The sequence below is a fragment of the Anopheles marshallii genome, chromosome X, assembly GCF_943734725.1.
Source record: "Anopheles marshallii chromosome X, idAnoMarsDA_429_01, whole genome shotgun sequence".
Taxonomy (NCBI): Eukaryota; Metazoa; Arthropoda; class Insecta; order Diptera; family Culicidae; genus Anopheles; species Anopheles marshallii.
The window spans coordinates 12,744,997-12,758,535 of record NC_071325.1 but is presented as its reverse complement, the minus strand read 5'-3'; the positions used below and the strand labels follow the sequence as shown (position 1 = coordinate 12,758,535).

General features: G+C 44.8%; 1 protein-coding gene across 1 annotated transcript; it reads left to right on the top strand.

Moving 5' to 3' along the window:
- Window positions 1-2,942: 2,942 nt before the first annotated feature.
- On the top strand, window positions 2,943-12,679 carry LOC128719972 (uncharacterized). Its single transcript, XM_053813618.1, has 2 exons — window positions 2,943-5,427; window positions 11,907-12,679. Exons 1-2 carry the CDS (start codon window positions 2,943-2,945, stop codon window positions 12,677-12,679), a joined length of 3,258 nt encoding a protein of 1,085 aa, XP_053669593.1.
- The last annotated feature ends 860 nt before the right edge of the window (window positions 12,680-13,539 follow it).

The window sequence follows — 13,539 nt, the reverse complement described above, 5'->3', positions numbered from 1 at the left end:
CTTCCTTTAGTGAGGTAACGAATAGAAAAAAAAAGAAAAACAAAAGCAGTTAGCCTAAAAATCGCGGCGAATAACTGCTAATGGTGTTTAGTGTATGCCTTCTGTGTTTTTGTTAAAATAGACTGCCGGCGACGGTGTTGAAAGGAACATCTTCTAAGTAATATTTGAAGTTTTCCTAGCAAAGCAATTTTTGATCCATACAATACATACGAAACAGTTGAATCAACGGTAAGTTTTATCATCATTTGTCCATAATTTACGCGTGTCTACAAAAGATTTGACGGTGATTGAATATATCTAGAGGGAGAGAAAAAGCAATCATTGCACTATAAGAAGGGTCATGCAGGTTAGGTAGTGCAGATGTGCGTGATATTTCATACGTTACCAGTAAAACATCCTTAGGAAAGAAAGGAAATAATATAGAAAGCTTAACAAAACGAGCTGGGTTGCAATGGGAGAGTGAATTTGATCATCGATATTGAGAATACGTATCTCACTATGATGAGTTAAATTCACTCTTTCGCCATTTTGAAGTAGTATACCTTTTAGTGGCTAGTGGCTTATGAACGATAGAACCACATACATAGAGAGAAAGTGAGTGTGAGAACGATTGAACCTAAACGCCATTACCTTCTAGATGTGAGACATTTATGTCGAATTCTAACACAATTCGATGCCGTCGCGTTCAATTTAACAATAATCAGTAGAACAGAAAATAAGATATTGCTCCATGGTTTCATACATACAGTATGAAAGAAGTGTGCGCGTGAGAAAACGCGGAAGATGGGCCCAGTGCGCGTAGTGATTCATGCTCATTCTTGCCGCAATGCCGGCCGGCCGGCTTTTTGTTGCACAATATTGCTCTCCCGCATCGAGCGTTCTGCTTACCGCTCCCACCCCCTCGCTCCCCCCCTCATTCCGTAGCTTTTCGTTGTGTGTGGGAAGAATGCAAATGCATGAGTGCACCGTAGACCTCACTCACACTGCAAAACTGTCGCTGCCGGTTGCAAGCGCGGCAGTGGTTGCTGGGTACAGGGTGTGGAAAGATGAAAAAAAATTTTACAGGCGGTACCCGAGATACGCTACCGCTACCTACCGCATATTGTATCGGACCACCATATTTCCCGAAAGATACGCGTAACTCAAATTTTGGTGCAATATCGTTTATACTTCATAGTTACAGATTTTCTTCGCTGCTCTATATTTATGCATCAATTCAGGGCGACTGTTGGAGTGAAAACATGAACGGATATTGAAAACAAATGTTTTTTTTTTATTTTATGAAAAAGGAAGTTAATTTCGACCAAGTTTTGAACCTCTTTTGGTTAGTTTTGTGTTATAATCTAACTCAGCTGTTAAATTTCCAAAACCCATATAAGAGGAACTGCGTATTTCGGGGACTACCTGTACAATATTCGTCTGTGTTTTGATCTGTTCGGTGTGTTAGGAACAGGATATATATATTTCGGATCGGTTGATGGCATGCGTGAATGGTTTTGTGTTAATGTTTAATGTAACGAAAAAACGAGATTTTTTTTGTTAAATAATAGCGGAAGATACATTAAGCTTTGTGTGCAGCATTACTTCTTCGTTAACATTCACAACACACACATACCAAGAAATTTTTTTTCTAATAAGGCAATGTGTGTTTGTTAGCAGATAGCGATGTACGGAACAAGATATGAAGCGGCATAATAATTGCAGCAGAATTCGCAATAATTTCACAACACTTCCCAACACGCCTGTAGCATGCTTGCGGTCATTCGTGGTGGCGATGTGTGCATAGGGGTGTGCTTTGTTCTTTATTTCGCAAAACCATGTCTGGTGAGCACTTATACCTGTGTGTTGTGTGTGTTTTGTGACCCAAACTAAACACCCACTATTAGGTCATAAAGGGTGCCGTTGAAGACAATGTACAATTGTCCATACTGCAGTGCCAAACAACAATCCGCGCTGCTCTTATCACACGCAGCGGGGCGTTCAGCGTTGCTGGAGAATGCAGCAGCAATAAGGACGATTCGTGATGTTGCTATCTATGTCTCCCTTTAGCACACTGGAACTGCTAAAACGGTGGCCAGGCTAGATGATGCGTGTGCGCCTACATGGGGGGACAATTTAGATCGATGCGGTTGTCAAGATCTGACCCCTGCTTCGACGGGTTGTGCAGAGTGAGCAGATGCCAGAGCCTCTTGCACAACGTTATGTAAAACCCAGGCAATCGCGACTGGAAAGAATGGAATATGAATCACGGTGATTTTCTCATCGTTAGCCAGTAGTGTTCAATTGTGGCCGTAGTTGTACGGAGTACGAATAGCTTTGCATTCACCGGCACAACAGCACTCGTAAGGTGGATCTCTCGTCTTTAACGCCGTCCACAACCTGCCGCGATGACGCGATTCATTACCATTTGTTCTTTTATTTATTCTTTTTCACTAAGTATCTGCCACAGTCTCTCTCTCTCTCTCTCTCTCTCTCTCTCTCTCTCTCTTTTATTCTTATTAAAGAAGTTTATTCGTTTGCTAGCTCTTCCCGGAAGTAAGGTGTCAAAGCAGCCCTTATCCCCCTTCCATTTCCCTCCTATATCTGCATTGAATGCTACGCCGCCATACGTTTGTATGGGTTAGTGTCTCCGGCATCACACACGGAGGTGTCGCGTGATGGAATTTCCAATAAAGGTTCAGTCGTTCTTTAGATATGTAGTTATCTAGGGATAAAAAGGGGTCAGGTGGATGGAAAAACAAATACATGTGTGTGTGTGAATCATTATTCTAATCATTATGTTTTGTTATTTAATTCATCCCTAGTAATTCGAGTAATTCAGACTAGACGGGAGCAATTCAGAACTTACCGGTTCCATTTTTTTCTCTTTTCTTACTTCCAGATTCCATACAGAAACTTGCTTTGAGGTCAGAAAATAGAAACATTTGATTGAACTAAGCAAGATGGATGCCATCGACGATGCTGTCTCGAGTGATTTCATCATGTTAGACCCGAAAATCGAAATAGAAGAGTTAATGAAGTTAGACGCCACTGTAAATGATGGAGAAGAGGGACGAATCGCAGAAGGCGGTGGTGTCACTGGATGTACCGTACCAGGGATAGAAATTATCATCCCTGTAGGTGGTATGGACTTCAACATGCCCCGCATGAACATGGCCTGCATAACCTATCCTATTGGCTTTTACGACAGTCCCAAGCAACCTGATCAGAAACCACAAATCCGACACGATTGCATGTGGGCCGGCACATGTGCGGATCTATCACATCCAGAAAAGAGCAGTACGGGATGCAGAGGATGCACTCGTCACAACCCGCTTCAACAGCAGCAGCAGCAGCAGCAGCCGCCGCAACAACCACAACAGACTTCAGTAGCTGATACGTATGAAAATATGTCGTTGTTGGCTTCGAAGAATTATCTTAAAGTAACAAATATTGTGGAGCCACCACTAGGAGCAACTGGTGAAACGGTGAAGAGTGTGGCGGGCAGTGTGGAGGGAACCTGTGCACTACCTACTTCCCAAACCTTACCAGTAGCCCAGAAGTCGGCAATAAATAGTATGCGGACGCCGTTCAAAGCGGCGCAAAGCTCAGCTCAGATACCTGCTGGTAGCTCTCTGCTCATCAAACGCCAACTGTCCTCCGCCATGCTCAGTCAGAGCTGCAAACACTTACCACCATCGCCACCATCATCATCGGAAAGCTGTACCAGCAGCAGCGAAGGTGGCAGTGAAGCAGGCGATCCGAATCTACAGGTGCTACGTGTACCGCATCTTTCGCGTGGATCCTTCCTAGCGGGACGTGAGCAGGAAGCACGCAGTATAGCGGTACAAAACCATGCACGGCCCGATACTCCACTTAGTCTGGACGATGATCCTCCCGAGTTCAAGCATAACCTCGACCTGGTGGCTACATGTACCATAGGTTCAAACCAGCAGAGCCTACTGCATACCGCGTCCTCATCATCATCGGCAACTTCCGGCTCGTCGGGTGTACCATCTTCCTCCGACAAGGGTAGCACGACCACTGCCGCTGCCAACCGCACCGGTACCAACTTCAGTACAGCAACAACGTCGGGTGCAGAATCTCGTACAGGTGCGCTTTACGGTCGTTTGGGTGAAAGCTGTAATTGCAATGGTGAAAGTAGCACTAACATCAGCAATATAAGTGGAGTCAGTTGCCATACTACCCAGTGCCTCTTCAATTACCTGCAGGATACGAGCAGCGTAGAGGACATGCGTAATAAGCAGCAGCTGCGTGAGCAAGTGCGGCTGCTCGATGATCCGAATAGCTTGGGTTCGTTCTCGAACCACCACCATTATCATAATCATTACTCACCCCCTCACGTACTGCGATCAGATTCACCGGACAGTCAGCTAGAACAGCTGCTGATCGATTTGCGCGAGATCGAGGGAAGTAGTGAGACGCGCAGCTTCCTGATGGATGATCACCATACCGTACCGGAAGCATCCAGTGTTCTTGCAAAAGACAATTTGCAACCCTCACTGCACCCTCAGCAGCACCAACATCAACATCTGCAGCAACAGGGACAGCGCAATCAATCATCTCTAGCGCAGTGCGGAGGTGGGCTGAGCGGTGGTGCGCATACCGCGTGCAACAAGGAGTGCTGCTGGAGCAGTCAGGAACTGTCTCATCATTTGGCGTCGCCCAATAATGAGCGTAAGCGGCGGCATCAGTTCGCCCATCGGCGGCGGAGCATAACCGCTCGTGGATGGATAAGCGATGACGATGAGGACGAAGAGGATGATCTGCTAAAACAGTTGGACGAAGATGAAGACGATTATGAGAAGCATTTGGAACAGATAGCGCCCGATATCAATCACGCCTACCCCAACCAAACCTGGGAGGACGACGAAGAAGACGATGAAGATGAAGAAGACGAAGAGGAGAGTGAGGAGGATGATGACGAAAAGGATGATCAAGAGGCGGACGAAGATGATGAGGCGGAGGAAGACGCACAGCACGGCAGCATGTACGATGATAATCGTCGGAGCAGGAGCAAAAGCAGAGGCTCCAGGAGTCGGTATCACAATCAATATAGCCATCCCCAGCATAGGCGGATAGCACGCGCATCCTACCATCCGTACGATGGTGAGATGTACAGCAATGGCAAAAACCAGAAGCTGCCAGCTACCAATTTGCTTGCGAACGGTTCAATCAATACGATCATCGCCGGTTCCGGTGCATCCCTCAAGTCATCGATTCTCGGTTCGAAAAACTATACGAGCTGCACCACTAATGGCAGTTTGAGCAACGCTGTCGTAACTTCTATTAGTGGCACTGCGCAACAGCCAGCTAGTGCCACCAGCAACTCCTACCAGGCGACACACTTTGGTGATCATAGCTACACCCGCCCGAAGGGTGGCTACAACATGAACGAGCTTGGCGTACAGACACCATCTGACTCTGGTGAGTTTATTTGTATTATCGTTTTTGCCGCTAAAGAACCCATTTTTTGTTACAAGAGTATATAGCCATTGTTTTATAAATTACGTTGAAAATTATTTGATAATTACATTGCCATGTTTTATGCTCCCTTTTACTGTGTCATAGTGCATAGTAATGTGCATAGTAATGTAAAATAAAAACCCCAAATAAGAAATATCAGAAACACAGTGCTTTTGACACTCCTGCACAGCGTGAGCCATTCTTTTTGCTGCTCACGGTGAGTATGTGTGGCGGCTCACACGCATTAAACGCTTCTCACCACGTGGCGTTTCATTCTCATCACGCTCGTGGGATGAATACTAGTGAGAACTTTTGTGGTTCATCGCATTTCCAGCTCATTGCGAGACCTTTATAGATAAATTTCCAGTTACTCGGAAATTTTAGATAAATCTGTGTTTAAAATCGTTTAACGCGTTCTTTACAGTACGGACGCAACGGAGAACATACACAATTAGGGCTTATTCATTTAGTTCGACAATTTGAGCAAAATGTTTTGCAAAAATATTTCGTTTGCTCTTAATATGTAGCGTGTTTTTTTGGGGGATAGTTTAAAATTTACTATCCAAACCTGTGAAATTAATGTAAAAATTACACAAACTATCAAATATTAAAATCGGTGTATCTCGGGCTGTACTACTCATCATATGTCGCCCACCTTTCCCAATATTAAACAAAGTGTTAAACAACCGGTGGCAGCCCGGTGGTGCATTGGTAGCGGCGACTGTCTTCACACGACCGGACCGGTCCAATATCCCATCCAGGCCAATCCTTCGTACGCAGGACTGGCTATCTCGGTACGGGGAAATAAAGTCAAAGAAAGCCAGGAAGGCAAACCTAGACCGCTTGTGGTTGTAGTGCCGATAAAGAAGAAGATTAGTCCAACTGCTTAGTAGTGAATCAGACATCTTAAGCTTTGTAAGCTTGATTAACAGGAGCACGTATTGTCCATCTGAACAAAAAAAAATCATTTATACACCTACGCTTGATATGGATCCTTTGTGGTCGTGGCAAAACAAATTTCCCACACACACTGGCAATGAAGGAAGGAACCACTTTGCGCGACGCCTAATGACGTCATCGGGTTTTAGGCGTGGCAGGGTTAGGCTAGCTTTCTTTTTTTCCATCAGCAGTTCATCCGCCGGTGACTGCAATCCTTCCTACACCCCATTGTGGAAAAAAAAATCCTCATCCAAGGACAACTATTACGCGTCGGCAGCCTGCTACTTCTGCTCCTTTGCCCCACAGTGCCCCGGCATAAGGACAGCAGAGCATGCGCCGATTTTTCCCCTTCAAAAATGTACGCAGGTGTATCTGTGTGTGTGTGTGTGTGTGTGTGTGTATTTGGGTGGTCGTTGGGGTGGATACAACATACTTGGCCGGTCGTCGCCCATATGCCGCGCATGTATATGGCGCGTGCGTGTGCCATGATCCGTGGGGCCAAAGGCCAGCTAGAGAATATCGCGCGTGGGGACGAGGGGGGGGGAAGAGTAACTCGAGTCCGAGGGGGGGGGGGGGGGGGGGTTATTTCAGGGTCATCGGTCTTTTGCTGTCTCGACTACTCTTGATTGTCTTTTTCCTCATCGCTGTTCTGATGCCGCTTGTGGCGCTTATTTTTTCGTGCTGTGGATACAAAGTTTCACACACTTTTCATAATGGCCATTCATTTCTGATATTGATGTATGATAAATACATGTTGAGGTTAACAAGGCAGGGTAGTAAATCGTATCCAAATTATATAATTGTTATAAATACTCATGCAGATATATTTTTTTCCATACATAAAAATCATTAAAAGCACAAGAACTTAAATTAATTTACTTAATTAAAACATATATGTATGTAAGTGAAATGAAATGGAAAAAAAATCGTTTTTGAACATTGAAGTATAAATGATAAACAAAAAAATCGTTGTATGTGAATGATAGCGACGTTTGCCTTGGTTTATCATAATGCTGCTTATTCGATTAGCGTTTCAGGTGGTTTCGAGAAGTGTGTACGTGTTGGCGCAATGCGGTGTGCCCTCTCCTTCGTCGGCCTGCCGGCGCCTCCCCTCACACCTTACCTCGCTGCCACTCCGATCAATCACAGCATCCACACCCATTCTGCCGTTATGCTTTCTCTCCCCCACCCTTCTAAGTGGGGAGATGTGACAGAACCTGTCGAATACTTTCACTTTTCAACCGCCGGCAAGTTCATTGAACCTATCATGCGGCGAAGGGAGGCGCAGACTTGCTTGTGAGGGAGAGAGGGAGGAAAGGGGGAGGGGGGCGGGGGGGGGGGGGGGTTTCCTGGGGACATTCAACCATATCCTTAATTAATTTTATTTCTTCGCTAAGCTGGTAAACAATAAGTATACATTACAAATATTGTATAGTTGTGTACCGGCTGGCCTTTTTCGCAGGAATTTCCAAAAGATAAATAAATAAATAAATAAAACCTCAGGGGCATTCATCGAACGAGTTCCTTCTGTATTATAATTCTAAACCGTATATACGAAGTAATGAAACACATATATCGATGGTGCTTCACATTAACTAATAAAAAAGAATGAAAAAAAAAAACGGAGTAGCCCAAAGACGCCTGTCATAAACGAACAAACAGATAAAACAGGGAAATTTCCATGATCAGTTCGAGGAAGGATACGGTGTGCGCCTTTTCTGTATGTACGGCAACGTGCGTGCGTAAGGATAACCACCCAGCAGTGTGCGTAAGGAAACGATGGTTGTGTGCGTGTATGAGGAGAAATTAAATTAGCGTCGGGTTCAAGGTCACCAGCCTTTTCCGAATGAGTTTATTCTCCTTCGGACCATTTCAAACAAAAAAAGGGGATAGAAAATTCAATTGTGAGAGGTTAAGAGAAACCGGTGAGAGTTGCGTGGACAGGGTTCGCCATGACGAAGGGACGAGAAAGCGTGCGGAACCGGCGGGCAAAGAAGCGTTGTATTAGGGTAGTCAGACTTCGCACGAGATCGCCCCGGTCTCCGCTCTGCTATCAAAACTCCATTGCGCATGGTTCACAGAACAAAGAGCACAAGGATATGTAAATGAAGAAGGGATGGGCCAAGCGGAGTGAAAAAAGTTGCGGGGTGGTGAAGGGAGGAGGAGGAGGGGAAAGGCGGATGCCGAAGTTTCCGGTTATGCATAGCGCGTCGCTATGAGAATCACATAGCCAGACTGCAGGGTGTGGAAAGGAGGGGGAGCCGGGGGAAGGGGGGGGGGGGGGGGGGGGGGGGGGAGATTCCAGGATATGGCTCACCCTAGATGGGCTAACGCAAAAGAGCGGAAGACATCTCTGTGCTCGTGTATCTTAGGTGTTTCGCACTACGCTCGTCAATCGATTTCGTGTGTTATTTGAGTGGCAAAGCAGACGTTTCCAAACGACGCAGGATTTTTTTTTCTGTTTTCATGAGAACGCTCGCATTGCTAATGTCTTTATTGTTTATTTGGATGGTTTTTTTTATAATGGGCGGAAGTAAAGGAGAATTGTAAGATTTTGGGTAATGTTTGCTGCAAACTCGTCTGCTGTGTGGAGCGTGTGGTGCCATTGAACCTTTACAAAGAGTAGTTGCAGCAGGGAGTTTCGTTTCTTTTTTTTCGGAATTGCAAAATTTCTCCAATTTTGTTCGACGTGTTGAAGATAAAAAAAAAAGAATAAACCTAAACCGTAGCGGAGACAAAAAAGGAAAAAGTTTTGGAGCAGTTGTGTTACCTGCCATTAAACTTTCATTCATGATAGATATCTGTCAGATGCCAAAACCGGATCGAATGAAGCGAACGAAGGGGGAAACTGGCTCTCGGTATTAGCGCTGGCTCTCGGCAAAAATCGCGATAGGCCCGTGTCTTATATATTTTATATTTCGCTGCATATTGTTTTATTCCTTCCTTTATTTCCTTTTCGTATGTGTGAAACGAATTCAAAACAAAGCGAGAAATAGAAGTAAAATAGTTTAGTATTATAAATAATATTTACAGGGTGTACCATAAGGAGGTATCCCAAGTGTTTTTTTTTTAACAATTTTACCATCCCGTAACAGATTGTCATGTTTATTCATGCATTAGAAGCGTCATTCCAGCACAATTTCGAGCATGAATAACTGCAAACCAGAAAAATGTGCTGAATTTGTTTAAAATGTATTTCGAAACCAAGTCTTCTGTTACGCTGACGCAACGCGCTTCCAGAGCAAAATATCGTGGCCAGAATGCGCTTACCGTGAAGAGCGTTCGTGCGATGGTTGCTAAGTTCAATGCCACAGGATCTTTTGTCGAGTTATGCCCGTCGGAATAAACCGCGTGCAAGACGTTCTACGGAAGCAGTCGCAAACGTAAGTGGCGACGTCGATGAGCGGCAACAAGTTTCGGTCGAAAGACAGCAACGTGCTCAGCAGTTTGGGATGTCCACCATGTCCATGTGGTGATGATTGTTAAGAGAAGGTTTGGGCCATTTCCAGTTTACGCAGATAAGCCAACCACACTCCAGCACTAAAGGCTAACGCCGAGAAATCTATTGCTATTCGGCCCGCGGCACTTAAAAAAAAGTCATGGAAAATGCCGCGAAACGGGTTGAGCTATGTATGGTACCCAGTGGTGGTGTCATAGCCGATATCATATTTAAAAAGACCGACCAATAAAATTGTGAAAGCCTCAATATATTTTGAAAAAAAAAAAAACACACAAATAAATTCGTATATCTCTACATGGTACACCCTGTATAAATGACAGTCAATCTACTAAGGCAGTTAAATTGTTTGGTTAAAGAGCAGCGTGCATAAAAAATCAAATAAAACGAAAAACATCTGCATCAATTAATAATTTCAGTAGTGATACAGATGAAAATGCGCCCATACTTGCACCCCAGAAGCGCGCGCTGCACGAAAGAAAACGTGGGAAAACTCGTTTCCTTTTGGCCGCCAAACGCTTTAACGCACCACTGTTGAGGATCCGTTTTGCTGTGATAAGTGAAGAAACTGTCCTTGTTAGGGGAGATAAACAAATGCAAATTTACCGTGCATACGTGCGCACATATGTGAACGAATGTGTGATGTGTGCTAGCGAGGCGGAAGCAGAAAAAACAGCAAAATTTAGTGATGGCGACTTAATTTGCAGCGTTTTTTTTTTTGCAACACACAGTATCAAACGTACATCCAACGATACGAACGCTGCGACGTAATATCTTAGATATGCGTAAGACGAGCACATTTTAAGATTCCCTTCTCTTTTTCCATTCAAGTGTCTGGCGGTGTGATGTAGGAAAGGGAATTCATTCGAAAGAAATTCCTTAGAGAGTTGTGGAGCAGGGGGAGGGGCAGGGGAGGGGGGGAGGGTTAAGGGAAAGAGAGGAGGGGGAACCCTATAAGCCAATAACACAACCTAACGAACTTTTTATGCAGGAAACCCGACGGCGTCGACAAATGTCGGCGACATGTTTGAGCATGTTTTGTTTGTATTTTTGGTTTCTTCCAATGTTGAGGGCCATTACTCACGCCAATCTGCACGAGCAATTCTTTTCCCTCTTGCCGGGACACTGACTCACTCATTCCTACTTCTCACGGGTGATTTAATGTGAAAGAATTCGAAGATGAAAAAAAAAAAGTCGCTTCACCACTTGTGCATAGTACGGCGTGTGGCAGGAGAGCAGGACAACAGAGCGAGCGAACGAATAAAAATCGGTTTGCGACAGTACAGCGCGTCCGCAAACCACACACACGGTTTCGCTCTTGTTGCCAGGCAGAGAAAAACGTGCGATGCTGCTGCCGCGTATGCTGAAACCGTACGAGCTGGGCATAATAACCGGACGATACAGACGTTACGGTGATAGACAGAACGCTGAAATAGAGGATCACGGGTGTGATAAAATCCGATCAGTTTTATGTAACTGTTGTACAAATATGAATTAATGAATGAATTACATTCTGCAAAAGTGGGTTCCAGTAATAACATAATAATAAATGTCCCAAATTAAAATCAATTTTTTCTCCTTTCTTGGGTTATAAACTCTCGACTTACAAGAATTTGGGCAGTTGGAATTAAATGCTCTCGATCAAAAAATCGTTGCTTGCATTTTAAAAATATACGCCGGCTAGCAAGAAATCGAATGTCGATTGGCAAAAACGGTGGCCAAACCGGTCAAAACTAATTTGTAAAACCCTGCATTATGTGGAGTATAACGGAAGCGTAAGAGACAGCAATCAGGAGGGAAGAATTTCGTACCGTGAACACATCCCTCGTGCGGCCGATTTTTGTGTGGAATGGACAGCAGGGGGCAGACTGTGCCGTAATCCGACGATTTGTCAAACTGTTTGTTCATCGAAGTTATTGTTTAATGGCTGTATATTTCTTCCTTATTAAAGCGTATTATTTAACAAAACATGTATTTATTTTATGTTTGACCTTGGATGGCTAATGTGCTCTTCTTTTTCTTTTATCTTTCCCGCGTGCTGCAGATGAGGAAATCGACGTGGTGTCTGTTGGTGATAAAAACCTCCCGACAAACCCGACCGAACGCGACTATCGCCATTTGCAATCAGAGGTAGCGAGCAAGATACGCACGGCTTCGTCTCGCAGCACCACGAATGGTTCGCTGCAGTACAGTTCCGGTGCGCACCATCATCACTACCAGCGTCAGCATCAGCTGGCCGATGGTCCGAGACAGGGCCTTAACCATCTCGGCGGTATCTATCCCACGCCGGCCGGCTCAACGACGATATCGGGTGCCAACACACCGCTACCAACGAGAAGTGGTGGTGCTAGTGCCGCATCTTCGCCACCTCCCGCCTGCACCACCAACTCGTCCGGTTCATCATCGCGGAAAAGGCCGGTCGGTGGTGGGAGCAGCAAACGTTCGTCCAACTCGAGCAAACGAATGCGGTTGGCTTATGCGAAGCGCGGTGACGCCGGCCGGTACGATCCGGGTGCGCAGGCACTTGCCGAAGAGCTGGATACGGTGGAGAAACGCAACCTGCACAACAACCTCGAACGGCAGCGCCGTATTGGGTTGAAGAATTTGTTCGAGGAGCTGAAACGCCAGATACCGCAACTACGCGACAAGGACCGTGCGCCGAAGGTAAACATTCTGCGTGAGGCTGCTACCCTTTGCACCCGTTTAAATCAGGAGGCCGAACAACTGAATGAGCTTCGTCAGCAGCAGATAAAGCTGTACGAACGCGTGCGCTATTTGCGTGCCTCATCGCACAGTTGTCGGCTCAGTATGGAGTAAAGTTTGGGGGTGAGCATGCATGTAAATAGACAGCGAGAAAGAGAAGGACGAGTGATACATAGAAAAGATGTTGACTCCCACACGTGTGTCGGGTATGTTTGGGGTACACACATATAATGTTTTTTTTTGCGGTTTTGCTATTCACATTGGCGAAACCATGGAGAGACAAGTAGAATAAACAATTCAAATCGGTTAGAGCTTAGGAGAAACAAGGGATATTAACGGAAATGAAAAAAACAACTAATAGTTCCTGATTTTTGTCTTGGTTTGTTTGTAAACAAAATCAAGCTTCAAGTGTTATACATAATTTGTTTGCTACGATTGCAGAAAGGCGGGAAATATTGGGATAAGACATTTTCGGATGTAAGGAAAACTAGATCCTTTAAGAAACACGATAACATGAAACCTTTAAATTCATCGTGTACAGATCCTATCAAATGCAGCGTTGACCATCCGCTTAAGTTTTTTTTTTTATTGTTTATTTTTTCTTTTAATCTTTTCTTTTGTCAAAGAAAGAGAATGGAATCAATTCTTCCATAATTAAGAAGCGCGCCTAAAGCGTAGCAGAGGTCCCTTGCATGAATTCCTTTATTTTTCTATTTGCTTGTCGGTCTATCCGCTATGCAACTAGGCTTAAGATTGCGCAGTTAAAAGCGCTAAGACGACAAAAAGAATATAGGTTATTATGAAAGTTGTAAATAATGGGCGCGATAGATATGACGGCCTCAGAGCCTCATGCACAATGCGTCAAAAAGGCTAGGCTAGTCTAGCTCGAACCGAAGATATGAAGACGGAATCGCTCTGGGATTCGTACACCTAGTGCGTCAATTTTTGAGTTTATTTTTTTAAACTTCTTTTAC

Coding starts and splice junctions, on each gene's coding strand:
- LOC128719972 (XM_053813618.1), top strand. CDS start 2,943: ATGGATGCCATCGACGATGCTGTCTCGAGTGATTTCATCATGTTAGAC. Junction 5,428..11,906: donor ACAGACACCATCTGACTCTG/GTGAGTTTATTT, acceptor CGCGTGCTGCAG/ATGAGGAAATCGACGTGGTG.